Here is a 26,344-nt window from a genome sequence, read left to right on the forward strand (position 1 = left end):
TGCATGAAGGAGATTCGGAGAGCACATCTGGAAGACAGCGTCAGCACTCTTCCAGTCAGTGGAGGAGTTAACATCCAGTCACTCCTGCGGTAAAACTCCAATCGTGATCGACAGTCATTGTGCTAAGTTTAAACTATTGACCCACAGTGATCACATATCACTGCATTCAAAGAGGAGGCTGTAATACTCATCTCAGTTATATATTTGTCATGAAAGGACAGAAGAGGATGATGTGAATTTAACGTACAGCAATGTTGCTAATGACTTTCATGTTGAATGGTAATTAAGAATCTGGGCCAACGAATCATATGTGGAGTTCCACAGGGGTCTTTTCTCAGGCCTTTTCGGTTTAACATCTACAGGCTCCCCCTTGCTCAGATCACAGAATATTATAACATCTCACTTTATTAGAATGGAGATGAAACACTACACATAGCATATCACCACGTGACAATAGTCTCTGGCATTTTCTGAATAAAGGGTATCGAACAAATAAGTGTGAACAACTGCACACAGTTTTTGGCCCCGAAGAAGAATGAAAGAAAAAAGAACGAAAAAGACAAAGAAAAAAGAGAAAGATACAAAAAAGAAAGAAAGAAGAAAGGTAGGTAGACAAAAAGTCTGTCAGTGATAACTGTGGGCCAAAACTCTGCCAATAATTGAAGGAAAATATCAACCCATCAATATATAAATAGAGGATTTCAATAAAAAGTGCCAACGAGAAGACTTAAAACAGTCTGTTAATATCGCTTGATTCCATGACTACACACACTAAAGTCTACAAATCAAGCCAGAAATCCTGGCGTAGTTAGGAACTCTGACCTAAATTTTGACAGCCACATTACATTACATTTCATTTAGCTGACGCTTTTATCCAAAGCGACTTACAATAAGACAATTTAAAAAACCAGGCCTCTACCGCTTTAAAAACATAGGAAGTACATTTCACAAATTTAATTTTAGAGTTTTTACTGTGAAACTATTGTGGACATGTTTATTTGAAGCTAAGCAGTTTAAAAGCATCTGCAGAAGAGACTACGATGGCAGACTGAGAGAAACTCAATGTTTTAGTGTGACTTGTAATCTCACTGTATCGTGTTACATTTCTCAGTGGTCACTGTGTGCGTGTCTGATAGTGAGGTCTGTGACGGACTGGTACACAAAAAACAACACACACACACACACAAACTGAACACAGTGCAATAAATAGCACAGAGGACAAACACAAGCAAGTCCTCACATGAACATAATAAATAGCCTGAAGAATTGTCACTACTGTGTTATAATGACATACTGTGACACATTTTATTATAGGCCAAACACACCCACCCACACACTTTCAGTAATGCTCATAAAGTGATGCACCATATACACCACTTGTACACAATACATGCCTCTGAATGGCAGCAACACTTCTCGAAAAGGTTTGGACAGAAAGACTATTATGCTAAAAATGAACACCTGGTGGAACCAGTTAACAGGTCTGTAACATGGTTGGGTATAACCAGAGCATTCCAGAAAGGCGGTTAAAAATCTCCAAAGAAGAAACCAACTGTGGTTATTGTCTTAAAACGTCCACTTAAAATCCATTAAAAGTTGGTCTTAAGTTAAAGGTCGAGAGACAGCAAATCGTGGCGGCAGCCTTATCGGAAGTTTCCTGATGACATCTAATGGAAGCATGTACAGTGGGGAAAGTATTGGACCTAACACTGAGCCTTGCAAAACTCCATAGCCAACTGTTGTTTGTCTGGAAGACTCGTTGTTTACATTAACAAACTGAATTCTATCTGATAAGTAGGATTTGAACCAGTCTAATGCAGTTCCTTTGATCCTCGTAACATCTTCTAACCTCTGGAATAAAGTCATGTGATCAATTGTATCAAAAGCAGCACTGAGGTCCAGAAGAACAAGTATGAGTCCATTATCTGAGGCTAATAAAAGGTCGTTCGTAACTTTCACCAGTACTGTTTGTGTGCTATGATGAACTCTAAAGCCTGAACATTTTCAAACAGACAGTTCCTCTGGAAATGAGCACAAAATTGATTTGCAACAATTTTTTCAAGGATTTTAGAAATAAAAGTTCGGTTGGAAATTGGTCTGTAGTTTCCTAAAACAGCTGATCAAGAGTCGGCTTTTTAAGTAAAGGTTTAATTACAGCCACTTTAAAAGCCTGTGGTACATAGCCGATTACAATAGATATGTTGATCTGATCCAATATGGAAGTATTAATTAAAGGGAAGACTTCCTTAAAAAGTTTAGTTGGGATGAGATCTAACAGACAGCTAGAGGATCCAGATGAATAAATAATTCTAGTTAACTCAGAGAGCTCAACAGGAGAGAAATGTTCCAAGTATAAATCTGGTCCCATGGTTGCTTTCGGGGCTGCTGTTGCTTAGCAACACATCAGTGACAGTGGCAGGAAGGGTCTGCCTGATCCTCTCTCTGATAGTAAGAATTTTAATGAAGTCATTACTGCTGAGAGCTGAAGGAATAGAGGGCTCAACAGAACTGGGACTCTTTGTCAGCCTGGCTACAGTGCTGAAAAGAAACCTGGGGTTGTTCTTGTTGTCCTCTATTAATGAAGAATAATATAAAGTCCTGGCCTTACTGGTTTTCTTATATAATAGACTATCCTTCCAGGCAGGTGAAATTCTTCTAAATTAGTGGAACGCCATTTCGTTTCCAGCTTTCTAGTCGCCTGCCTAGCAGAGCGTGATTGAGTTGTACCAAGGACATAACTTCCTTGGTGACAGAACACAAGAAGACCAAAGTCCCTGGAGAGCCACAAGACTTTGTTGACTGCTGTCTGGATGAACTGGATAAAGTGTGTGAGATAGTGAGCTCAGACTTTCCACACACAGACATTACACCTCACATGGGTATGGGTTGTGTTTAAGTAAATGACAACAAATTGTTACACTCAATAAAACCTGACTTTATCAAAAAGAGACATGCATGTGGTTGTCAGTTCACTCCTTTCACCTTCAACAGTGTGTATCACTGAGGTATAATGGCATTTTTATGTTACTTGCATTTGTCTTACAATGATGATTCTCCTCTGTTTAGACAGATGATGGTTCTTCATTTTCAGAAGAACAACAATAGACAGAATTCAAACAAATCAAACAGACCTAAACAAACAAGTAATTAAAAACAAAACGAAGCAATAAAAACAATGACAGGTTTCAGCAGTAGGTACAGTGCCTTGCAAAAGTATTGACCCCCCTTGGCATATTTCTTTTTTTGTTGCCTTACAACCTGGAATTAAAATTGATTTTTTTTTTTTTGGGGGGGGGGGGGGGGTTGTATCATTTGATTTACACAACATGCCTACCACTTTGAAGATGCAAAATATGTTTTATTGTGAAACAAACAAGAAATAAGACAAAAAAACAGAAAACTTGAGCGTGCATAACTATTCACCCCCCCAAAGGCAATACTTTGTAGAGCCCCCTTTTGCAGCAATTACAGCTGCAAGTCTCTTGGGGTATGTATCTATAAGCTTGGCACAACTAGCCACTGGGATTTTTGCCCATTCTTCAAGGCAAAACTGCTCCAGCTCCTTCAAGTTGGATGGGTTCCGCTGGTGTACAGCAATCTTTAAGTCATACCACAGATTCTCAATTGGATTGAGGTCTGGGCTTTGACTAGGCCATTCCAAGACGTTTAAATGTTTCCCCTTTAACCACTCGAGTGTTGCTTTAGCAGTATGCTTAGGGTCATTGTCCTGCTGGAAGGTGAACCTCCGTCCCAGTCTCAAATCTCTGGAAGACTGAAACAGGTTTCCCTCAAGAATTTCCCTGTATTTAGCGCCATCCATCATTCCTTCAATTCTGACCAGTTTCCCAGTCCCTGCCGATGAAAAACATCCCCACAGCATGATGCTGCCACCACCATGCTTCACTGTGGGGATGGTGTTCTCGGGGTGATGAGAGGTGTTGGGTTTGCGCCAGACATAGCGTTTTCCTTGATGGCCAAAAAGCTCAATTTTAGTCTCATCTGACCAGAGTACCTTCTTCCATATGTTTGGGGAGTCTCCCACATGCCTTTTGGCGAACACCAAACGTGTTTGCTTATTTTTTTCTTTAAGCAATGGCTTTTTTCTGGCCACTCTTCCGTAAAGCCCAGCTCTGTGGAGTGTACGGCTTGGACAGAAACTCTAATCTCCGCTGTGGCGCTTTGCAGCTCCTTCAGGGTTATCTTTGGTCTCTTCGTTGCCTCTCTGATTAATGCCCTCCTTGCCTGGTCCGTGAGTTTTGGTGGGCGGCCCTCTCTTGCCAGGTTTGTTGTGGTGCCATATTCTTTCCATTTTTTAATAATGGCTTTAATGGTGCTCCGTGGGATGTTCAAAGTTTTGGATATTTTTTTATAACCCAACCCTGATCTGTACTTCTCCACAACTTTGTCCCTGACCTGTTTGGAGAGCTCCTTGGTCTTCATGGTGCCGCTTGCTTGGTGGTGTTGTAGACTCTGGGGCCTTTCAGAACAGGTGTATATATATATATACTGAGATCATGTGACACTTAGATTGCACACAGGTGGACTTTATTTAACTAATTACGTGACTTCTGAAGGTAATTGGTTGCACCAGATCTTATTTAGAGACTTAATAGCAAAGGGGGTGAATACATATGCACGCACCACTTTTCCGTTATTTATTTTTTAGAATTTTTTGAAACAAGTTATTTTTTTCATTTCACTTCACCAATTTGGACTATTTTGTGTATGTCCATTACATGAAATCCAAATAAAGATCAATTTTAATTCCAAGTTGTAAGGCAACAAAATAGGAAAAACGCCAAGGGGGGTCAATACTTTTGCAAGGCACTGTATATCTGGGTATCATTGGCATAAAAGTGATAGGTATTAATGTGTGCTTTAAAAATAGACCCATTAGGCAACCTATAAAATGAAAACAAAATAGTACCAAAGGTGAACCCTTGTGGTACTCATCAAGTTAAAGGGTTGAAGAAAGAAGAGTTATCACCCGTGCTAAAAGAAAATAATGTGTTGGATAGGACATGCTGGTCCTACAAAGGGAGCTGGTTAAAATCCTAAAATCCACAGGATAGAAGGTTCATTTGCCTAAACAACATGACCATTTCTCAGTACCAGTGATAGCCGTACCACACCTTTGTCAATAATAAACACATGGTTAATGATGGTGGCCCTTGGTATATTGCCACCTTAACGTGGTGGAGGGGTTTGAGTGTCTGTGTTCCTGGGAGCTGTTGGAAGGGGCATCAGCCCCTGCTAGGGTCAGACTGAGAGCGATTCACAACAGCACTGATGATGAGCAGCTCGAGTAGCAATGTTACCTCGCCCAGACTTGGGAAACCAGGGCTGCCTCCTGTCTGGTGGCTCAGTTTTTGCCCACGGGTCTGGTCGGGTTAGACAGCATTGAGCTGTCACCCTGTGGACCTACAACTCGCAGGGAAGAGGCTCAGGGTTGGGTGCTATGTAACCCAGCCAGTGGACCGGGCTGTGGACCCAGACGAGCTGAACACAGGTGACAAATACTACCTCTAGGGACGTGGAACGTCATGGGAGGTGGTGCGGTACCAGCTACATATCCTGGAAAGGGCACCACCTGCGGATTCCAATGTTCTTCTGAGCGACGCTTATGTGGGTAACAACAGACAAACCTAGCGCAGGATTATTTGGAGAAACAGCCTCTTTGATCTAAACTTGAATGATGTTTAGTTGTTGGACTTCTGTGCAGGCGAACTGGATATGTCTGGTGGAGGCCCCTTTCTGGGAGTTATTGAACTCACACCTCCGGAAGAGCTTCTCACACATCCCGGGAGAGGTTGGTGACATTGAATCCAAGTGGACTCCAAAGTGGATGAGGCTGCTACGAGTTGTGGTCAGAAGGTTATAGGTGCCTGCTGCAGCAGCAACCCAACAACCTGCCATAAAACTGGAGAAGGAGGCCTTTCAGGTGTAGGTGGACCACGGGTCTCCCGAAGCAGCTGAAAGGTGTATGGGTGGCATGTTTGTTAGAGGATGCAAAGTTGGCAAAAGGGGGAGCTCACGAGAATCATCAGGTAAATCTGGGGATTACTATGCTGCATCTTTATTGGTCTGCATTTTTTGAAGTGCCTGCATTGCTTACTTTCTGCTAAAGGTCAGATAAATCACAAGAAAATTATTTTAATCTTTCTTCATCTAGGCTGTGAATCATGAAGTGCAGAGGTTTGCCAACGTTGCTTGTTTTCAATGGATATTAACATGACCTGTTTGGAAGGGCTGCACTTCTTAAGCCTTGAGAGCTTACAGGTCATAACTGTGTAACAGAACCCTCTAGAGACATGGGGAGAACTCTCCCGGATTACTTTAATGCCACACTCAGGTTATGAAACTTAAGTGAAGTCACATCCAAATCTACAGGGTTACATTTTTTGCACCAGGGACTGATGGTGTAAAACAAAGCTGTAATGAGACTAGTCCTCCATTTGCTCAAGTTACTTTTTGAAATCATTAATAAAGTTTAAATAGAAAAATAGTCATTAAATGACGAAGCAGAAGCAAAAACATGCATGTGCCAAATGGCTGGGGGCCATCTTTACACACAGACGACTATTGAAAAAGATTAGTGACATGTATACAATGGTGATGTAAACATATGGTATTTATCACTCTGTTTCAGTCATTTACTTCTGACTTGTGGTGCTTGCTTTGGCAGGAGCAGATTTTATAACTCCAGAAACACATTAGAATAAGCTGAAGAATCTAAAATAGTACTACCGGTTGCTTTTATACTTTTTTATTATTGTGTTAATTACGTTAAATGGAAGAAAATAGTCATGACTTGGGGAAATAGGGCTCTCGAGGTGATCCAATCAGACGCCAGGCTCATACACAGAGAATCTATAAACAGTACAGAACGGGCTGTTTGCTGCCATCTTGTGGCCACAGTTGGGAAGTACAGATATTGTGAGACTGGACAAAAACTACATGAGCTACACTTTGCTAGCTCCGTCTAAATAAAACATATAGACCTTCGTTGTTTTGAACAAACGTGCCTGAAATGAATTTTTGTCTGCCTTAATGGAAGCAACATATATGTGTTAAAGGATTGACGTTTGTCTTAAACCTTTAAATATAAGACGCACCATCATAAGATAACGTCATTTTTTTTCTTTTGCTTCAACTGAGTTTAGGACTCAAAAGATGCAAACAGACATTAACGAACACCTGAATTTCAAGTTCACTTCCATCACCTGTTGAGTGCATTCAGAGTTTCACAGGATTCTTTATCTCTGCAGAAAAATATAATATTTAATCAGCCGTTGTTAAACGAGCTGTTTCAGACAGTCTTATCTTGAAAAGCTGCTCCTCTGCTGCTGCAGCTGGTGATCAAAGGCTGATAAGACACAGCTGCCATCACTTCACTTGCTGCAAACAGGTTGCAAGGTTCAACAGGAGCTTCCTGAGTCCTCCTCATGTTGTTGTTGTTCAAATGGGCCTTTTTCACAGCAGACATCTGAGTTTACATTGGATCAGTTTGATTAAGTGTCCCCGGAAGTCATGACAGTGATCCAGCACACACACAAGCAGGACTTCCTCTAATTGGAAGGCAGCCATCATTAACACACCTGAACTATAACAAGTTCAAACGTCTGCTGTGGAGAAGTCCACAGGGGAGCCACAGCCTGTTGGAGACTACTGTTGGACACAAAGATTGTCAAACCATCTGCAAAGAGGCGAGAAGATTCAGAGCTACGACAAAGAACCAAAGTTATTACAAATACACAGAAGGGCGGACAACAAAACAGCCACAAAGAGATGCAAAACAACCAGAGACGCAAAAAAACCCAACACAAACACAAAACCACCACAAAGAAACACAAAACCACCACAAAGAGACATAAAACCACCAGAAAGACGCAAAACAACAATAGAGACACAAAAGCACAACAAACCTATGCAAAACAACAACAAAGAGACACAAAACCACCACAAAGAGAAGCAAAACAACCACAGACGCAAAACAAAAACAAAGAGACGCAAAACCACCACAAAGATACGCAAAACACCAACATTATTTATGGTTGTCGTTTTGTATTATTGTTTTCAAAATACATGACATTTTCACAGGAAACCAACAAACAGCTTCAGAATTTAGTTTGTCCTTTATTGCTTTCATTTCCTGTTTTATATATTTTCTTTCTGCTGCTTTCACTCATCACTTCCACCTCAGCGTTTTCCTCTTACATTTATTCATTTTACGGTTAATACAGTAAATCTGAACCTTGCACCTTCGCACAGAGAAGATTATGTCATAGAAACCAGAGGATGAAACAGGGTTATTCCTTACTATCAGCGTCTCAGTCAGCGGGGCTGCTCCATTGATTGTTAATGCCGAATGGAGTGTAATTAACTTTTCAGGTTAAAGACATGGACAGTATTTCAGTTATCTTGTTTCCATTCAACAGTGAAATGTAGAGATGGAAATAGATTCATAAAATGATGGTTTTATTGTGTTTTAAATTTGTTTTGAACGACCAGGATACTCAAATATTACATTTTTGTCTTTACAGCTGGTTTTTGGACGTAAAACATCTCTTTATTTTTTGCTAATTTCACCTTAAATTTGATGAAATTTCACATTAAAAGCTGCCCATCAACTTTACTTTCATCAGAACGGGCAAATTAAAAAGAATAGAATGGTTGGGATGGACAAGACCAACCTTGGTGAGGAAGAACTTTGCGTGTCGACACCACTGGTACGTGTACATCTGTGATGTCACCTTCGACCTGAAACTTGAGCAGAGACACGTCAGATCATGTACCAGTGCTCACGTTTACGTGTTGAACTCAGGTGTTGATGTTCATCAATAACTGTGAATACTTCCTGATGAAGCTTGTTGAACCTGCTGCTTCATGTGCATCATGATCTGTGCTGCGTTCAAGAACACTCTCTGAACTTATTGATGGACCCAGCCTCCGGCGCGGCCGACACCCTGCTTTCAGCTCTGGCAAGCGATCCAGACGGCATTCGAGTTGGCCCACTGGGTCCTGCAGTGTGGCCTACTCGGCGCTAGCGCCGCTCCTCCGTTTCCTGTCGCCGGACGGGTCGTTGACGCCCCGCCTCCAGCTCCTGCCTCCGGGTGGGTCGACGCCCCGCCTCCAGCTCTGGCTTCGGGGTGGGTCAATGCCCCGCCTCCGGCTCTGTCTTCCGGCGGCCAGCGCGGCCGACGCCCCACCTCCAGGTCCTGCCCCGTGGCCGTCCTCCAGAAATGTTACATTTCGGGGTAATGGTGAACATGGACCAGAGGATATACAGACTTCCCAATTAATGTGGGTGTTTTTTTTTGGACTCCGGTGTGTAACGTTACAATCACCGACCCTCTCAGTTACATGTACCGGTACCGGTCCGGATAAACGAGCCCAACTACATGTGCAGGAGGCCTGCAGAGAGTAGATGGAGGTGGAGGGAGATCAGTGAAAGAGAGAGACTTGCGGCTCGACCTGATGCACTGACGACATGACCCAAGAAGGACGTATCTCGCCAGAACAGGTGACATATCTAGGGATGAAGGAGTAGAACGGCCTGGCGATTGGCATGGAAGACGTGCCTCAGGTTGGCCAAAGCACTCTCGAAGTCTGCAGCATGAGCCAGGAGGTCATCCAAGCAGACAACGCAGTGGCTCCGAGGAAGGTAAGCCAGGACCCAATCCATAAAGCTCTCAAAGACAGCCTGAGGCATTGCAGAGTCCAAAAGACATCACTTGAAACTGCCACAACCCCTGGCCGATGGGGAATGGGGTTTTTGGGTGTACCTCTGGTGCTAACTCCACCTGCCAGTAGCTGCTGCAGAGGTCAAGGGAGCTGAACCAGTGGACCTGGCGATGTTGTTGAGGCATCACGCTTGGCAAATGGTAAGGGGCTGGGGCGGATAGGCAGGGCATCACCAGTAACGATGTGGTGCTGTACTAGACTGGTATGTGTAAAAGAGAAACATGCAACAGTTCCTGTCAAAAATGTATTTCTGACCTGATTTCTGACCTGTAGGGTGATTTATGACCCCTAAGCCCCACCCCATTTTATGACTTCCTCCAATCACGTAAACCTTTTGATCTTAGTCCCGTTCCCCTTTTTTATGACGTTGATCGTAGCTGTCAAATGATTTATGACCTATTGATCTTTTACATTACGTTACACTCCGGGAGCCTCTGTCGTGGCGACTGACGGGTCTGTGGGCTCGCTCGTGGCGACTGACGGCTACACATCCAGAGACCAGGAGCGTAGCAGGATCGGAGGACCGGTGACCCCGGTGTCACCTCCTTCTGGGGGGGGGGGGGGTCCCAGAAGGCCAGGCGGGTTCCCTCAAACCCTGTCCTGGGTTCAACGGGAACAGGCTCATTCCGGCGGGCCTGACTGGCAAAATATTGAAATAAAGTCATGTATTTCAGACCCGAGTCTGTGGCCGCTGGGTCCTTCCTGGGTCGGTGCATTCTGTTATGAGGTGAAGTTTACCAGGACCCAAATGCAGGCTCACAGACTCGGGTATCGGTTCCAAAATACAGTCTTTATTCCAACAAATGAACAAACAAACAAACAAACAAAAGGACAAAAGGTGGCACCTACAGCGTCCACTTGCTTCCAAGTCGGGAGGGCATCTCAACCGACTGATCCAGAGAGACACGGTTGGCAGGGCAGCCGGCAGAACAGCGGACAGAACCGCTGGAAAAAACAGAGTCTATATCCTCCGAGTCGGGAGGGCAACTCCACCGACTGGTGACTCCGATAGGGAGCTCTGCAGCAGGAACAGGAGCAGGAGCTGCAGCCGGAACAGGAACAGGAGCAGGAGGAACAGGAACGGGAATGGGAACAGGATGGACGGGTGACGGATGGGTGACTGGCGGTCCTTGCGGTGATCAACAGGCACTCGCAGTAACTCGCCGTGTCTAGCTGTTGCTTGTAGTAGTAATACTAATGCACCGACAACCAGAGGAGTGCAGGGGCAGGGTACATATAGTCCGGGGAGGTGATCAGGGAAGGTGAGGAGAGGAGGACACAGAACAAGCAGACTGAGGAGACACAGGAGGAGAGGTGATCGGGGGTAAAATGGAGGAAACAGAGGAAAACAGGACTCCTGACAGGTTTTGATGCAAAATGATAATGATTAAGTGTACAAAATCTACTGATCACTATTTAGTAAACCATGGTGTGTACTTCATGTAGAGAGTAGTGAATGAGCAGTGAAACACAAATTCTTGCACCATTACTATTAAGTGACTTTACCAATTATTGCACAATCCATTCACGCATAATGAGAGGCATACTATGGGCAAATTTAAACAAGCTGTTTGAAGAAAAATGAAACACAATCTGTAATTGGAACTTGATTTAAAAATAAGATACAATGAATAAAAAAATAATCCAGTATCTGGTGAGGTCTTCCCAACAGGAGTCCCACTGTTCAAACACTGAGCTGCTGCAGACCGTCTCGTACTCTCCCAGACCCATGAGCTGATCTCCATAACCCTCCACCTCCTTCCCCCCCATCCCTGATCCCCAATCCCCACAGTGCTGTCCCCACAGGACCTCAACCGGTGGCTCATTTCCCCACAGGGGCTCTGCCGGCGGCTCATTTCCCCTGGCCATCTGAACCAACCATCTGAACCTGGTTCAGGTTCTGGTCATCTCACATCTAGACTACTGTAACTCCCTCCTGGCAGGTCTACCTGTTAGTACCATCCGACCTCTGCAGCTCATCCAGAATGCAGCAGCTTGACTGGTCTTTAACCTACCAAATTCACTCCGCTCCTGCTGCTCCTGCTCCTGCTCCTCCTCCTCCTCTCCCTTCACTGGTTACCAGTAGCTGCCCTCATCCGTTTCCAAACATTGGTACTTGCATACCGCGCTGTGAACAGATCGGGTCCAGTCTACATCCAGGACATGGTCCAACCTTACATTCGTCAAAATACACCTGCCAAGATCAAAGGGGGTACCTGATTGGAGGAAGTCATAAAAGGGGGCAGGGCTTATGGGTCATAAATCATTCAATCAAGTTATAAAACACTTTTTGACAGACAGTGGGCATATATCTCTCTGTTGGGACCTTGAGTACTTCAGTATATTCTGTTCAGGTGAAACCCTTCAGTGTGTCAGACTGAGCATGTATGTCTTTATGTGCTGAGGATTAATAGGAATTAGTTTCCTTCATTATTTTTGTCATGTTTTTGTAACTTAAAGGACACAATCGGTTAATCAAAAACTAATTTATTAAGAGTTATCATATCAAGAATGAACAAGTACGTTGATTACAAACCATCAGACAGAAAACTTGATTTCTTTTGGCAGGATATGATCTATTCTTATGAAAGTTAATGCAGACACACACGCAATAGATCTCTTTAACAACTGTGACAAGTTATTAAAAGAACAAAAACTAAAAGCAAGTCCTGCAGTTTTAGACCATTTGTTTACAACTTGTGTGAGAGGAGTCAGAAGCCTTGGTTGAGGGCCGTACATTATACGTTTCTTTGAACAGGAAAATTTCATGGAATGCATTCAGCTTTCATTAGTGACGTACAGGTTGACAGTGCTCAGGTGCTGTTAAAACATCACAACACTAAAGAGATGAGCAGAATTAACTGATGACTTTGACACAAAAGGAATAAGGCAGTGAAGGTCCAGATGCTCCCTCAGACTGGTCTTGTCAAACACAGATCACCAACAAACACTGACAGCTCACTTCAGGGGACCTCGTGCTGTTCTGAGTCACCAGGATATTCAAGCAGTCCTGGAGACTAATAATGTTTGTGTCATGTGTTTTTGCGGTCAGAGGGATGGTGGACGAGGTGCCCTCCTTGATCAGCCGCCTGCTCAGGAATGCCTTCAGTCCAAAAATCTCCTGGAGTCCTGAGCACACTCCTCCCTGCTCCAGTGTTGCCTGGGGGAGTGGGTGGGGGGGCAAATAATTCCAGTAACTACATAGATGCCCCTGCGTGCATGTGTGTCTGTGTTGAACTGCTGTGGCGGGGAGGTCGGATCACAGCTTGGGCTGGCTTGCGAGTTTCATCTTCAGGTTCTCTGCCAACTTGTCCAGGAACTCAAAGGTGTTCAAGTAGTCAGCACGTGTCACACTGCACACAGGAGAGAGGGTTCATTATCAGAAAACAGATGCTGCTTAATATACAGTTATTACAAACTTACATTTCTTGGAGCCTTCCAGAGAACTGACACACTTACAGCGTGTGTTCATGAAGTGCAGCGCAGTTGAAGATATTTAACTAACTTCAACTGAGGTTCAAACACAGCTTCATTATTGCCTGCACATTCATTTATTCACTTTATATCTAGAAATTCTCTGTTGCTAGGGTTGTTGCTAAGGGTCGGCCGACTTGCTGGAGTAGTAAACATTACAGACTGAGTGTTTTCCAGTTGTTAGTCATACCCCATGTGTTGCCATGGAAACAGAGATCACACGAACTAAAAGTTTTGTATTTTGAGAGCTAATTGCCCAATATGAAAACGTTTTGATTATATATTTAATTTAGTTGATAACTTGTTGTATCATCACATCACTACACAAGAGGGTAATGCTTTCACGTCATTAATGACGTGAAAGCATTACCCTCTTGTGTGTAACATTGCTCAACTATGTAACACCACTATGAAATTTGAGTGGACTGTCCCGACAACTCCAACAGAGTGACTGTTTTTTGAGCTGATCCCTTCACACGAGTCTCAGGAATCCTCCCGGCTAAACTTTCATTCACATATCAATAATTTAAAAGGTATCTACTTCAGTGTTTTGATGGAGTAGAAGGAATTTAAATAGATAACCCTTTGTACTAAATCAAACTTGTTAATAGGAGGTACAAAATGGACTCAGGACTCAGATCCAGATTGGGTCCAAGAAAACAGGACATCCTTAACTCACACCATTCCTTTAGCTGTACAATGAATAAGTGCGTATGACTAACTTTGGTAAGCCTTTAATGCAGATTGCCAAATCCTTGGTCATGAAACCGGCCTCGATGGTCTCGATACAGACGGCCTCCAGTGCTTCAGCGAAGACTCGCAGCTCGGCGTTGTTGTCCAGCTTTGCGCGGTGGAGCAGGCCCCGGCTCCACGCAAAGACGGAGGCTGTAGCAAACACGCATGCTCTAGTGAGTGACTAACATACTGTCGACACGTCATTCATTGTCCAACCCTGTACACGGTTCGGACCCATTCCTGTTTAGGTTTGGCTGGTTGCCGAATGCATCTTCCTACCGATGGGATTGGTGGAGGTCTCCTTTCCCTGCTGGTGTTGTCTGTAGTGTCGTGTCACTGTGCCGTGGGCCGCCTCGGACTCCACTGTGCGTCCGTCAGGACAGATCAGCACGCTGGTCATCATACCCAAAGAGCCGTAGCCTAAGCAGTCACACAAAACAACATTAACATCAGGAAATCTTTCAACCTTAAGATGTAAAATTGGCTATTTGTATTCCATAACAATACACTTTCAAGGGTTGGATTAATAGTAAAGTTTCTACAAAAATAAAGAGTTTTATACATTTTTCCACTTCTGATGGAAACCTGCTTTTTTGAACCAACCTTGTGCCACAGAGTCAGACTGTACATCTCCATCATAGTTCTTGCAGGCCCAAATAAAGCCTCCCTCAGATTTCATGGCCTGGGCCACCATGTCGTCGATCAGACGGTGCTCATACCAGATACCTTTGGCCTCAAACTGAGCCCGATATTCCCTGAGACACACAAGGAGGCGGAAACAGCTCAAGGTTCTGGTCCGCATGTGGTACAACAGTGTGTGGGCAGAAAGTGTGTTATTTATACGTGTTGGTGTGACTGTTTAAGTCCTTACTTCTCGTAAATCTCCTGAAAGATGTCTTTGAAGCGACCGTCATACTTCTTCAGGATGGTGTTCTTGGTGCTGAGGTAGAGAGGCCAGCATTTAGTCAGAGCCATCTGGAAAGAGCTGTGGCCAAAGTCCCTGATTGACTTATCGGTGTTGTACATTCCCAAGGCGACACCACCTGTGCCTGGACACACAAACACACACGCACACACACAAACACACAGACACACATATTCATTCCACTTATAATATATTCACAAACTGTGTGTCAGTTTGCGCAGTGTTTGGTTCACAGTGATAAAACCGGAGCAGGTGAACAGTTTCAACAGAATAGAAACCAATAGATACGCAATCTCCGATGTTTTCCATTTACAATGTGAATGCCCAGCTTAGTAATGGTGACTGAACAAAAAATAAACTTCCATGTCATGATATTTAACATCTTTGTTCTGAGACATTTTTTCATTTCAGACTGGTTTGTCTATATTTGCTCACCTGAGGCATGTTTGTCTTTTGATACTATGAGTGTAATTTGACCACGTAGCAAGTTAGCAACAGACGAGGATCCTTCTTTCAGGATAGACTGCATGTAAAGACATGACGGCTCTCCAGAAGTGAAATATCTCTGAATTGGACGTCTGCACATCACTGATTTAGTCCTCGATACCCAAACTAAGAGCACAACCAATCTACGAGGTAAAGTAGCCATTACTAATTATTTGAATCTCAAACCTGGCAAGCATACAGAAAGCACGACAGTAACGACCGCAGCTGCTGACTACAAGTAAAGAGTGTAGGACCTGAAAGCAGGTGTCCACCTCCTGCTCACTACAGGGTGTCCTGAGGCAAGATGGCCGCGGCCGTTCCCGGGACACTTTGGCTATGTTCAGACTGCGGGCAAATACGACTTGTTTTTCTCAAATTAGATCTTCAGGACATATTGTCCAACCTGATATTTGCAAGTGAGCAGATGAGATTTGGTGTCCAGACATCAACTTATCTGCATGGATTGCTGTGGTAACGACGTACACGCAGCTACACTAACACGGAAGCTGCCAGCAGCGGACAGTTTATTTCGGTTTCTGTCCGTGTACTGTTGTTGTTGTTGCTGTCCTCCACAGCGCCAACATCTACACTTTCTGATATCTGTGCTAGCTGTAGCTAGCCACGTTGCCACCGTGTGTCGCGTTGCGAAGGACGCCAGGAATATGACAGAAATGGGATTTGTGCAGTCTGAACGCAGCCTTTGGCTCTACTTTGGTACAATGGGAGGTGGTGGTGGCACGTCGGCCATCTTTAGCTCCAGTATATGGGACAGATAAACAACTGAAGCTGTGCGCAGTGCAGAGCAGGATGATGAAGTTAAACCAGATCGTAACGCGACGATCTGGTCGGACCTGAAACACCTGATTTGAGTGATCGGATCTTTGAGGGATGTGAAGTTGGATGTTGTTCTTACCAACAAACTCATGGACGAGAAATTTCACAGGCTCTCCGTCTGTGGGCATGTAGGTCATCTCCACTTTGCCGGGCCCAGGCACCACGAAGTCGGTGGCTTTGTACTGTGGAAGTGAGGAAGAAAAAGGGGTTAAAACTGGACAGCAGAGAGGCTGTTTGAACCCGCAGCTTTTAAAAGATACGAGGCCGGCCGTATAAAATTATGTCACATCAAAGTTCAAACAACAATGAGCATGACAGCCACAAACAGCTCAGCAGAACGAGCCAGTCAGAGTACAGAACACGTCTCTGACATCACAGGGATATTATGCAACCTGCAGCCATCTGACTCTGGCCCTGCATTTATCTCCTCTGACGGGAGAACTGATGACTTTGGCAAAGCGCCATGACCTAACCTGTGATTTGGAAGCAGTGCATTGTGGTCCAAAGGACAGCAGAAGGAAACATAATTATTGACTGAAAGTTTTTTTTTTCACATGAACTCTGGACACTCTCTGGAGATGTCCTTTCAAACATGTAGCACCCGACAGGATATCATCCGTCGGATGGAGGAAGGGGGGGGCTCAACTGGATGCTACACAGACGTTGCTCTTTGGAAGCTGGCGGGAGAAAGTCTGTTTCATGTTCAGTTCAACTCATTTGGACATTTGCAATTTGACCCGCAGCTCCTCTGTAATGTCCCCATGAATACAGGGTTGGTCTCATGACCACCAACACACAGTGATGTGACCACCAACACAGTGATATGACCACCAACACAATGATATGACCACCAACACACTGAGCTCATACATGAATGGACAGAAAGGGAGGAGTCAGCTTGTCCAGAGGTTTGCTGGAAATGAGCCTTTTTTAAGAGCTTCAGTAACTCGTCACATCTTTTATGTTTGCAGGCAGTCTGGCCGTCGTGTCTTTCAGACCAGATACCTGGTCTCCGTGGGCGTGCCTGCCGATGATGATGGGCTTGATCCAGCCGGGCACCAGGCGGGGGATGTTCTTACAGATGATGGCCTCTCTGAACACCGTGCCTCCTAAGATGTTCCGGATGGTCCCGTTGGGTGAGCGCCACATCTGCTTCAGCTTGAACTCCTCCACCCGCTTCTCATCCGGCGTGATGGTGGCGCACTTGATGCCCACGTTGTAACGCCGGACTGCTTCCGCTGCGTCAACCGTCACCTTGTCGTCTGTCGCATCTCGGTTCTCCATGCCGAGGTCAAAGCTTTGCAAGAGGAGACAGAGAACAGAATTAGTGGTGCCAGAGAGAAGGACAATGCATGCATCCATAAAGTCCAGCAAATGTGCTGAAATGTTTTTCATATCTGGGCCAAAACAGCTCCTAAGTTTCAGTTCAGATGCCCAACAACACTTTGGGCATTTGTGCAATATGAATTGGTCTTCGACTTTATTTTGTGCCAATATATTATGACAAATAGCAGGATGTATTCTCCAGAAAAAAACTTGTTTATTTTCTGATGAACTTAAAAATCTTCCAAATCTTCAGTACCAGCTACTTTTTCTTGACACTTTTGACACTAAACGCTAAGGAGCCGAGAATTACTCATATTCATACCTGCATATATTTGTGTGCTTGTATGTATGAGAATAAGCAGAGATTTAAGAAAATCCAAACCAACTTTGAGACCTTTTATAATCGAAGCAGCAGAGACATGCCGCACCATAAACGGAAGCCGCCTGTTTCAAGACAGGTGGTGATTATTTACGCCTCGGTTTACCATTTAAGAGCCGCCCAGAGCAGCACACACTCACTCACTAAGAACTAACTAATAACTAACGAACTAACTAACCAATAGATAACTAAGAACTACCGAACTAACAAACCAAGAACTAACGAACTAAATAACTAACGAACAAAGAACTAAATAACTAACTAATAACTAACAAACTAACCAATAATTAACTAACTAAATAACAAACTAAGAATCAACGAACTAACAAACTAACTAAATAATAACTAATGAACTAAACAATAACTAACTAACAAACTAACTACCCAAGAACTAACTAACAACTAACAAATTAACTTACTACTAACCAATAACTAACAAACTAACTAATAACAAACTAACTAACGAACAAATGAATAACTAACTAAATAATAATTAACTTACTATTAACCAACAAACTAATAACTAAATAATAACTAACCCAGCACTAGGAGTGAGTGCCTGCCAATGTTTTAGTTGGCAAGACGACTCTGTGCCGAACATTAAAGTCCAACACACACACACACACTCTCACACACTCTCACTCACTCTCACTCACTCAGTCGGTTGTGGTGAGAGAACTGAAGGAGTCTCTGCCGAGAGAACTGAAGGAGTCTCTGCCGAGAGAACTGAAGGAGTCTCTGCCGAGAGAACTGAAGGAGTCTCTGCCGAGAGAACTGAAGGAGTCTCTGCCGAGAGAACTGAAGGAGTCTCTACCGAGAGAACTGAAGGAGTCTCTGCCGAGAGAACTGAAGGAGTCTCTATTGAGACAAGTCACTCCACTGGACTTCAACAACCTGCTGAGCAGAGGAAGCATACGTCATCTGAAAGAAAGCTCAGTGCTTCTCATTCCCTGCAAGTATTAGCCGATGTTTTTCCTCGTGCACCCGTTGGCCTTCTTTGAAAGCAGCCATGACCTTCTCCCTACTTTCTTCGCCAACTTCCCCCGAAAGCCAACACCGACCCACAACATGACGCAACATCGGACGTCTGTTCAGAGGAACACATCAAAGCCTTAAACACGCTCCACTTTAACAAGAATCCAGATTCTTTTTGTCTGCATTTGATTCTGATGTGTTTATTTATTCAACAGTTGATGCTTTCCTCAGGAATTCTCCAGAAAACATGTCCACGCTCAAAACAATGCACTTCAAAAAATCCACACTCAACATAGTTCACCTCAAACGTCCCTGTAACTTATTTAGTGTGTTCAAAGTAGAAAATGACTGAATAGACTAATAAACTAAATGTCCTGAAGATGTCCAAATACCAAGTTTGTTTTTCCAGCAGCCTGATTAATGACAATCCTGCTTCTTGAGAAAGGAGTCATTTTGAAACCATATTAAATCAAATTTAAAAGGCCTGTTGCACAATAAAGGAAATAATGACATAAATATTGCAAAACATATAATAAAAAAAGATATCAAAGCAAACAAACAAAAAGAAGGAATCTGAAGTCCAATATGTTTGTCCTCACTCGTCAGTCTGAAGACAGGATATGTAATGAATGATTGGCATGTCTCCAGCATGGACTTTGTTCTCACTCGTATGTTATTTGCGTGACTAAGTTCACGTCATGCAAATAACATATGAGTGAGAACAAAGTCCATGCTGGAGATAAGAGGAGGACGAAGAAACATGAGCACAATGTCAATGTTCACCACAAAGGCATTAAAAAGACCATCTCCAATGTTGCCAGTCAAAAAATGTTTACTATAAAAGTGCATCTATTATAGTATATATAAAGTATTATTATAATGAGGTTAAGTATTAAAAGTGATGAGAAAAACAAACCTCAAGTGATTTAGGGGATTTCTGTGTCACATGTTCCGTATGTTTTGTGCTACATTGAATGATATGATGAAGGTATAACAGGTATACCGTATAACAATAGTGTAATACGCCTTTATTAGGTTTATTAATCAATGCAATGAAATATCTGCTCCCCAAATTCTTCATAACTTCAAAACGTAATTGTAGCTGATCTCTGAGGCTGAGATCATAATAAATTCTGCTTTGTAGATGAGATGACGGCTCTTTGAGGAGAACCATCGCCATCTGTATTTGTAACAAACAGTATTTAAGTACTCCTATAGGTCGCTTTGCTTTTCACAGACTCTCCCGGGAGAATCTAAGATCAACAAGCCAAACTAGAAATACCAGATCGGCAGGAAGTGTTACTTGATCCTCCCCCTTTTTTGGGGGTTTCACCGAGACCTCCCGGCTGGGAGTGCTTCCATAGCGCTGCACCATTATGTCATGTGAACATTTAGTATGGACAACATGTAGTTATTTTATTTAGTTATTAATAATGCATTTAGTATGGATAACTGTACATGTACTGACTCACTGCACTTTTCAAAAGGAAACTGTGTTCTTTATGAAGAGGTGTCCTCACCTGTGCAGGTCGAGCTCCAGATACGGGAAGATGAGCTTCTCTTTAATGAGCTCCCAGATGACCCGAGTCATCTCGTCTCCCTGCATCTCCACCACGGAGCCAGCTTTGGTCTTCTGAGACATCGTAGAGCCTGAACATGGAAATCACAGACAGGGAGGAAGACCAATCAGACATCACAGACACGGAGGAGGACCAATCACAGACATCACAGACACGGAGGAGGACCAATCACAGACATCACAGACACGGAGGAGGACCAATCACAGACATGGAGGAGGACCAATCACAGACAGGGAGGAGGACCAATCACAGACATCACAGACATGGAGGAGGACCAATCACAGACAGGGATGAGGACCAATCACAGACATCACAGACACGGAGGAGGACCAATCACAGACATGGAGGAGGACCAATCACAGACACGGAGGAGGACCAATCACAGACATCACAGACACGGAGGAGGACCAATCACAGACATCACAGACACGGAGGAGGACCAATCACAGACAGGGAGGAGGACCAATCACAGACATCACAGACACGGAGGAGGAGGAGGAGGAGGAGGAGGACCAATCACAGACAGGGAGGAGGACCAATTACAGGCATCACAGACACGGAGGAGGACCAATCACAGACAGGGAGGGGGACCAATTACAGACATCACAGACATGGAGGAGGACCAATCACAGACAGGGAGGAGGACCAATTACAGACATCAAAGACAGGGAGGAGGACCAATCACAGACATCAAAGACAGGGAGGAGGACCAATCAAATGAATCACAGACAGGGAGGAGGACCAATCACATAGAATACTTTTAACACTTTTAACTTCAGGAGTTTGTGATGCAGTATTTTTCATTTATAACAGAACCAAATAAAAGATTATAGAATAATCCCTTTAGTAAGAGTCCGTTTTTCAATAATGAGACTGATGCCGTTGAGGAAAAAAAAAGTCCTTAATGAATGAAGTCATTCACAACATAAAGTAGAAGCCAAGTGACTCAGCATTTAATTTGCTCCACCTGATGAGCTCCATAATAATCCTCTTAAAATCAAGGTGACCTGAATAAATAACCTGAAAGAATAACCTGCAACATATGTCAACAGAGGGCCAAAACTCAAGCTTCAGCATGGATCACATAAATAAATAAATACAAGTCATTTCATCTTCCTGAGTGGTTTTTAGTTTTATGGCATAAAGACATTTTGTGTTTGCATTAATTAATACACACCTGATTAGTTACGACAGGTTCCTAAGTTTCTAAACCTTTTCTTTTTTTTTTTGGGGGGGGGGGGGGGGATTTACAGGATGTTCCTAAAGTTACATAAGTCTCCAGATACACTGATCATTCATGGCGTGATGGGACGGACCCTGCTGGGATAGCACAGGCAGTAACATGAGGAAAACGCAAACCGATAACATGACGTGCAATGCGAACTTCTGAAGGTGAATATCCTGCAAATAAGAGCAGAAAACACAGAAGCAGGAGGGAAGGAAGGAGGGAAGGAAGGAGGGAAGGAGGGAGGGAAGGAGCCTCCGGCCTCCTCCGAAACCTCCGAAACCTCCGGAGGCTCCGGAGGTTTCGGAGCGGCCGCCTCACGTCGGGCTGCTGCAGACACACATGACTTCGTTTGAATGAACACAAGTGACATTAAGTTGAACTATTTTCTGGAACACAGAAACTAATGCAGCTTTTATTGTCTGGTATGCGCCGGGTTTTGCCGGTTAGCACCAACGGAAGCAGCACAACAGAGCTGTGACAGATATGAGCCGAGCACAGTTCACGTCAATATACGTCGCAATTCTTTTGCTACGTTGTAACCACAGTTTGAATTACATGTTAAAAACGCGCCTACCGTATTTAGTTTAAAGGTCCACGACACCGTCTGCAGCCAGAGGAGGAAGCGGACTGATGTCCCGGTCGAGCTGACAGCCGATAAGATTGGTAAAGGTGCCGGGTTCCACCTCCCGACCGCTCCCGACTCACTGATATATGACCAATCAGAGAAGTGTGAAAAACATTACCGCGAATCAGATGAGCCCACACAGCAGGAGGGGTAGGGCTATAAAAACAAATCCGGCTCCGTGATTGGTCCGGGTGAAAATTGCCAAAACTGGATTTCACGCAGCCGCTTGTACTAACTGGCCTGGTCCTCATAATCAAACGCACAGTCTTCAGAGTCTGATGCAAAGTAGGTTTATTGAAAATCAAGGGTCTCAATAACCCAATAAGCCTCCTTAGAAGGCCTGCCGTATTAAAGTTATTGACGTAAGGTTACGGAGCTCTTACATTAATGTGAACAAAACTGAACAAGATGTACTGACTAAACTTGCACTGTGCGACCAGAAGATGGCAGAAGCTGACTTCAGATGTGTCTCACTGCACGCATCCGTGTGGTCCTGAGAAGAGTCCATCCCGGCGGTTCATGTTTTCTTCTGGAATCTTGAAACTGATGATAAATTCATACATGTTTCGCTCCATGATCATTTATAACTTCAGAAACACAAGAATACATGTTGATTTTTGTTGGTTTGTTTTATCCTGGGCTTGCTTCATGCAAACAGAAAATCATCATCATTCTTTGTTTATACTCCAGAGAACAATTGACGGAGAGTCTCATTCATAATGATTTAGAGTCAAACTACATACAAATGAAGACTTTGTCAACCCTTCCAACAGGTCCTGGCATATAATTCGATTTTACATGGAGCGGTTTATAGATCAGATTATCAGGGAAAGGCCACTGGCTTCCAAAACAGAAGCTCTTTGTTGTCTCCCACCTCCACTTTAAGCAGGACCACAGCTTGGCAGGACCTGAAAGGAGTCACGTGACTCTGCATCTGCTCTCAGTTGTAGCAAGCTAACCACACAACGAGAGAGAGGGAGTGTGTAGAGGGGGAGCTTGCTGTTATAAGATTCACTCAACGCACCATCAGCACCAAAACTTGCAGTCTGCGCACCCATCCTCACCTCTCTCTCGTGCGCACACTGGCGTTTTAATGAGACATCTTTTTACCTCCGTTAGAATGTGCACAGGTGCACCCCACGGTTAATACTCGCTCTCAGCTGAGTTGATTATGGTCACAACCCCCACGGTGCCAAGGTGGAGCTACCGCGTGTATCTCGGATCGGTGCGCTTCTCCAGGGGCTGGGATGCGCACCGGGCACCTCTCGCTTCCTGCCTAGTTTCGGGTCTGAGCAGGAGTCAAGCGCCGCCCCAGCGCGCCGAAGCAGGAGGACCCAGTCGACCCGCAGCAGGATGCCGGTGATGAGAGGGCTGCTGGCCCCTCAAAACACCTTCCTGGACACCATAGCCACGCGCTTCGATGGCACTCGTGAGTAACAAGCAAAAGCCTTCTGATAATCTTTGCTACTACAAACAGTTAAATGGTTTTCCACCAAAAAAAAACAACCTATGATAGAAGAAACTCCTTGTATGGAACAGCAGGTGCATAAACCACATGTATTTAACTCTTCCAAAGAGGCAACTTGAAAAGTTAAAAAAAACAATTCCTTTTGGCTCTGCCTCATACATTATTGTGAAAAGGACACATTTTCTTAGAGCCACACTTTCAAAAGATGGATCTCAAACAAGGCTCAGTGTAAAAAAAATAAACCTAAAATTTAAGCATGGAAGGTTTACAATATATGAGCCTTGAAATTCCAAAACAATATTTTGGTCTTATATATTTCTGCATGTATAAAATGTTTTCTGATAGATGCATGTAATTAAAGGGCATCTGTGATATCACCTGTCCTAGTTTTATGACCTCTGTCTTCAGTTCCATTGTGCCCAAGCTTCTCTGTGTTTTAGTCTCAGCAGAAGTTCACTTGTGGCTCACTGTGAAGAGCACAGATAAACTCTACTTTATTCAGACCTCTGTCACATCACAGGCTATTTAAGCAGGAGCATCTGAAATGATGCTGCAAAGAGGAAGGCAGGAACCGTGTTTTTCTTGTCTTCGGCGAGGGTGTCTTGAGAACAGATGCGATGAGCAGCCGTGTGTTTAGACCCATGATGGATCGGTGGGCGGGAGAGATGCTTCTATTGAGTTTGAGCCGGTCGTCTCTCCCGTGTTGATTAATCAGGCCAGTGGGAGTTTATGAGTCTCTGAAAGGAGTCGGCCGGTGTTTCCCCCCAAAAGCAAAATGTGTGACAGCAAGATAGAAAAGATGATCTGACCAGGTTTTCCCAAGCCCTCTCCTCTCCTCTCCTCTCCTCTCCTCTCCTCTCCTCTCCTCTCCTCTCCTCCTCATCTGCTCTCCTCCTCTCCTCACTACACTGACAGAAACTACAGTAATACCAACAGTGTGTTGTTGTTTTGTTGACAGGACATTTGAATTGTGTCACTTTGAAAGGCGACGTGTCTATGTTGTCTTTTATTGAGGAAGAAAGCAGAAGCTCTTCTGTGCTGTATTGTTCTGTATCTTCACACTCATTTCTCTTTTATCATGTTTCAATTCTGCAAACACTTCTGGTCTCAAACAATAAAACCATGCAGCCAGCATTATTTCTAAGGCTTGCAAACACATACAAAACACATAGGCCACACAATTGCTGTCAAACAAATCAGTACATTTAAATTAATCCATTGAAGTCCTGTAGATTCGCCTCATCATCAGAAGAACAAGTGGTACACGTATAGCTATTTTTCTTTGAGCGGCTAAAATAGAGACCTTCCACTTGCCGAGGTGCTGGTAATTACACATCTCCAGCAGCACATGTGCAGTCATTGTAATTAACACGAATGGATGTCAAGAATTCATCGTGGCCTTTCTGCTTGTCAGAGGAGGAGGAGGGGGTTGAAATGAGAGGTTGTGGGGGCGGAGAGGGCGGGAATGTGTGCTGGATTTTTGGATGGGAGATTGTGTGTGTTGCTGCTCTGATGGAAGGATGGGGGGATTTCAGATGTCTAAATATAACTTCAGTTGTGAAAAAGATGCAGCCATGTGTTTTTAAATGGTGTGACATTAGCTCCTCATTACTGTAAACCAGACAGTATGTTGAGAGAGGGGAGAAGGCCAGTTATGTGTCTCTGTGGAAGTGATGGAAGCTTTGTGTCTCAGTGAATACTGCAGTGTGTTCTATGAAAAGCTTTTTTGTCGTGTGTGAATGAAATGGAAATCATGCTTGCTTGAAAAAGTCCTCCATCTGTGCCAGGGCACCACCTGAAAGCACTTCATTTTCTGTTGTTCAACACTTTTAACTGCTTTGTGTGGCTGCACCGCCGTTGTAGTCAAGGAATGAAGAATGAGGAATCTCATTGACTTCAAAATGTCTTCGACACTTAAATTTGGAGCAGAAAAAGCTGATTTTAAAACTTGCCACCACCAAATGTTACAGATATACACTCAAAGCTCCCCCTCTGACTCATGCTACGATGCTTACGATACTTTGTGCACTTGCTCTGGCTGGAGTGGAGAGGTACAGCTACAGGGCAAAATCAGCATCATCCTGTAGTGGAAAAACACACAAAAGCATCATTTTCATGTAATGTAACCTGAGACCAGGGTCGACCATGGCTGGGTCAACCTCCTCAGGGACCCCATGGCAGGAAATAGTTTTTGGGCCCTCACTCCTCTCCACAGCACCCAGAAAACAGCTGGCACTCCAGAGCTAAAATGGTTAAACTAATTGAGTAGTTCCTGACAATTTGGTAACTGATGACTTGTTTAAGTAATTTTAGGCCAAATATGCCCCAAACTGTGTGGTACAAGCTCCATGTTTTTTTTTTCTCTCACAAAAGCAGGGTTTTCCCACCCATGAAAAGTGCTGAGTGCTTTTTTTAATAGCGTCTGATCATTGAATGAAGGTAAGCAGTATATCTGTGTGAATGCAACAGGGCAGTATGTGTGCACAGGCTGTTGGTCAGTGAATAAATGTTACAACTCCTCAAAACCTAAGCTTCATTCTGGTGCCAAGCTAACCACCTGGTGAT

The 26,344-nt window shown here is 43.9% G+C and overlaps 2 protein-coding genes across 2 annotated transcripts in view; one reads left to right on the plus strand and one right to left on the minus strand.

Annotated features, from left to right (window-relative positions):
- Positions 1-12,215: 12,215 nt before the first annotated feature.
- idh1 (isocitrate dehydrogenase (NADP(+)) 1) lies at positions 12,216-22,363 on the minus strand. The gene is made up of 9 exons (XM_069177409.1): positions 22,261-22,363; positions 20,399-20,528; positions 17,204-17,495; positions 16,278-16,380; positions 14,825-15,002; positions 14,557-14,708; positions 14,233-14,373; positions 13,941-14,103; positions 12,216-13,097 (listed from the first exon to the last, which is right to left on the minus strand). Exons 2-9 carry the CDS (start codon positions 20,518-20,520, stop codon positions 13,004-13,006), a joined length of 1,245 nt encoding a protein of 414 aa, XP_069033510.1. The 5' UTR covers positions 20,521-20,528; positions 22,261-22,363; the 3' UTR covers positions 12,216-13,003.
- A 963-nt stretch (positions 22,364-23,326) lies between these two features.
- kcnh3 (potassium voltage-gated channel, subfamily H (eag-related), member 3) overlaps positions 23,327-26,344 on the plus strand; it is a 147,016-nt gene continuing 143,998 nt past the window's right edge. The window contains 1 exon segment of the mRNA XM_069177374.1: positions 23,327-23,740. Coding sequence (XP_069033475.1) covers positions 23,665-23,740 — 76 coding nt within the window. The 5' untranslated portion in view covers positions 23,327-23,664.

Source organism: Embiotoca jacksoni, unplaced genomic scaffold (genome assembly GCF_022577435.1).
Source record: "Embiotoca jacksoni isolate LCO1_2020_lvr unplaced genomic scaffold, fEmbJac1.0.p SCAF_72, whole genome shotgun sequence".
Classification (NCBI taxonomy): domain Eukaryota; kingdom Metazoa; phylum Chordata; class Actinopteri; family Embiotocidae; genus Embiotoca; species Embiotoca jacksoni.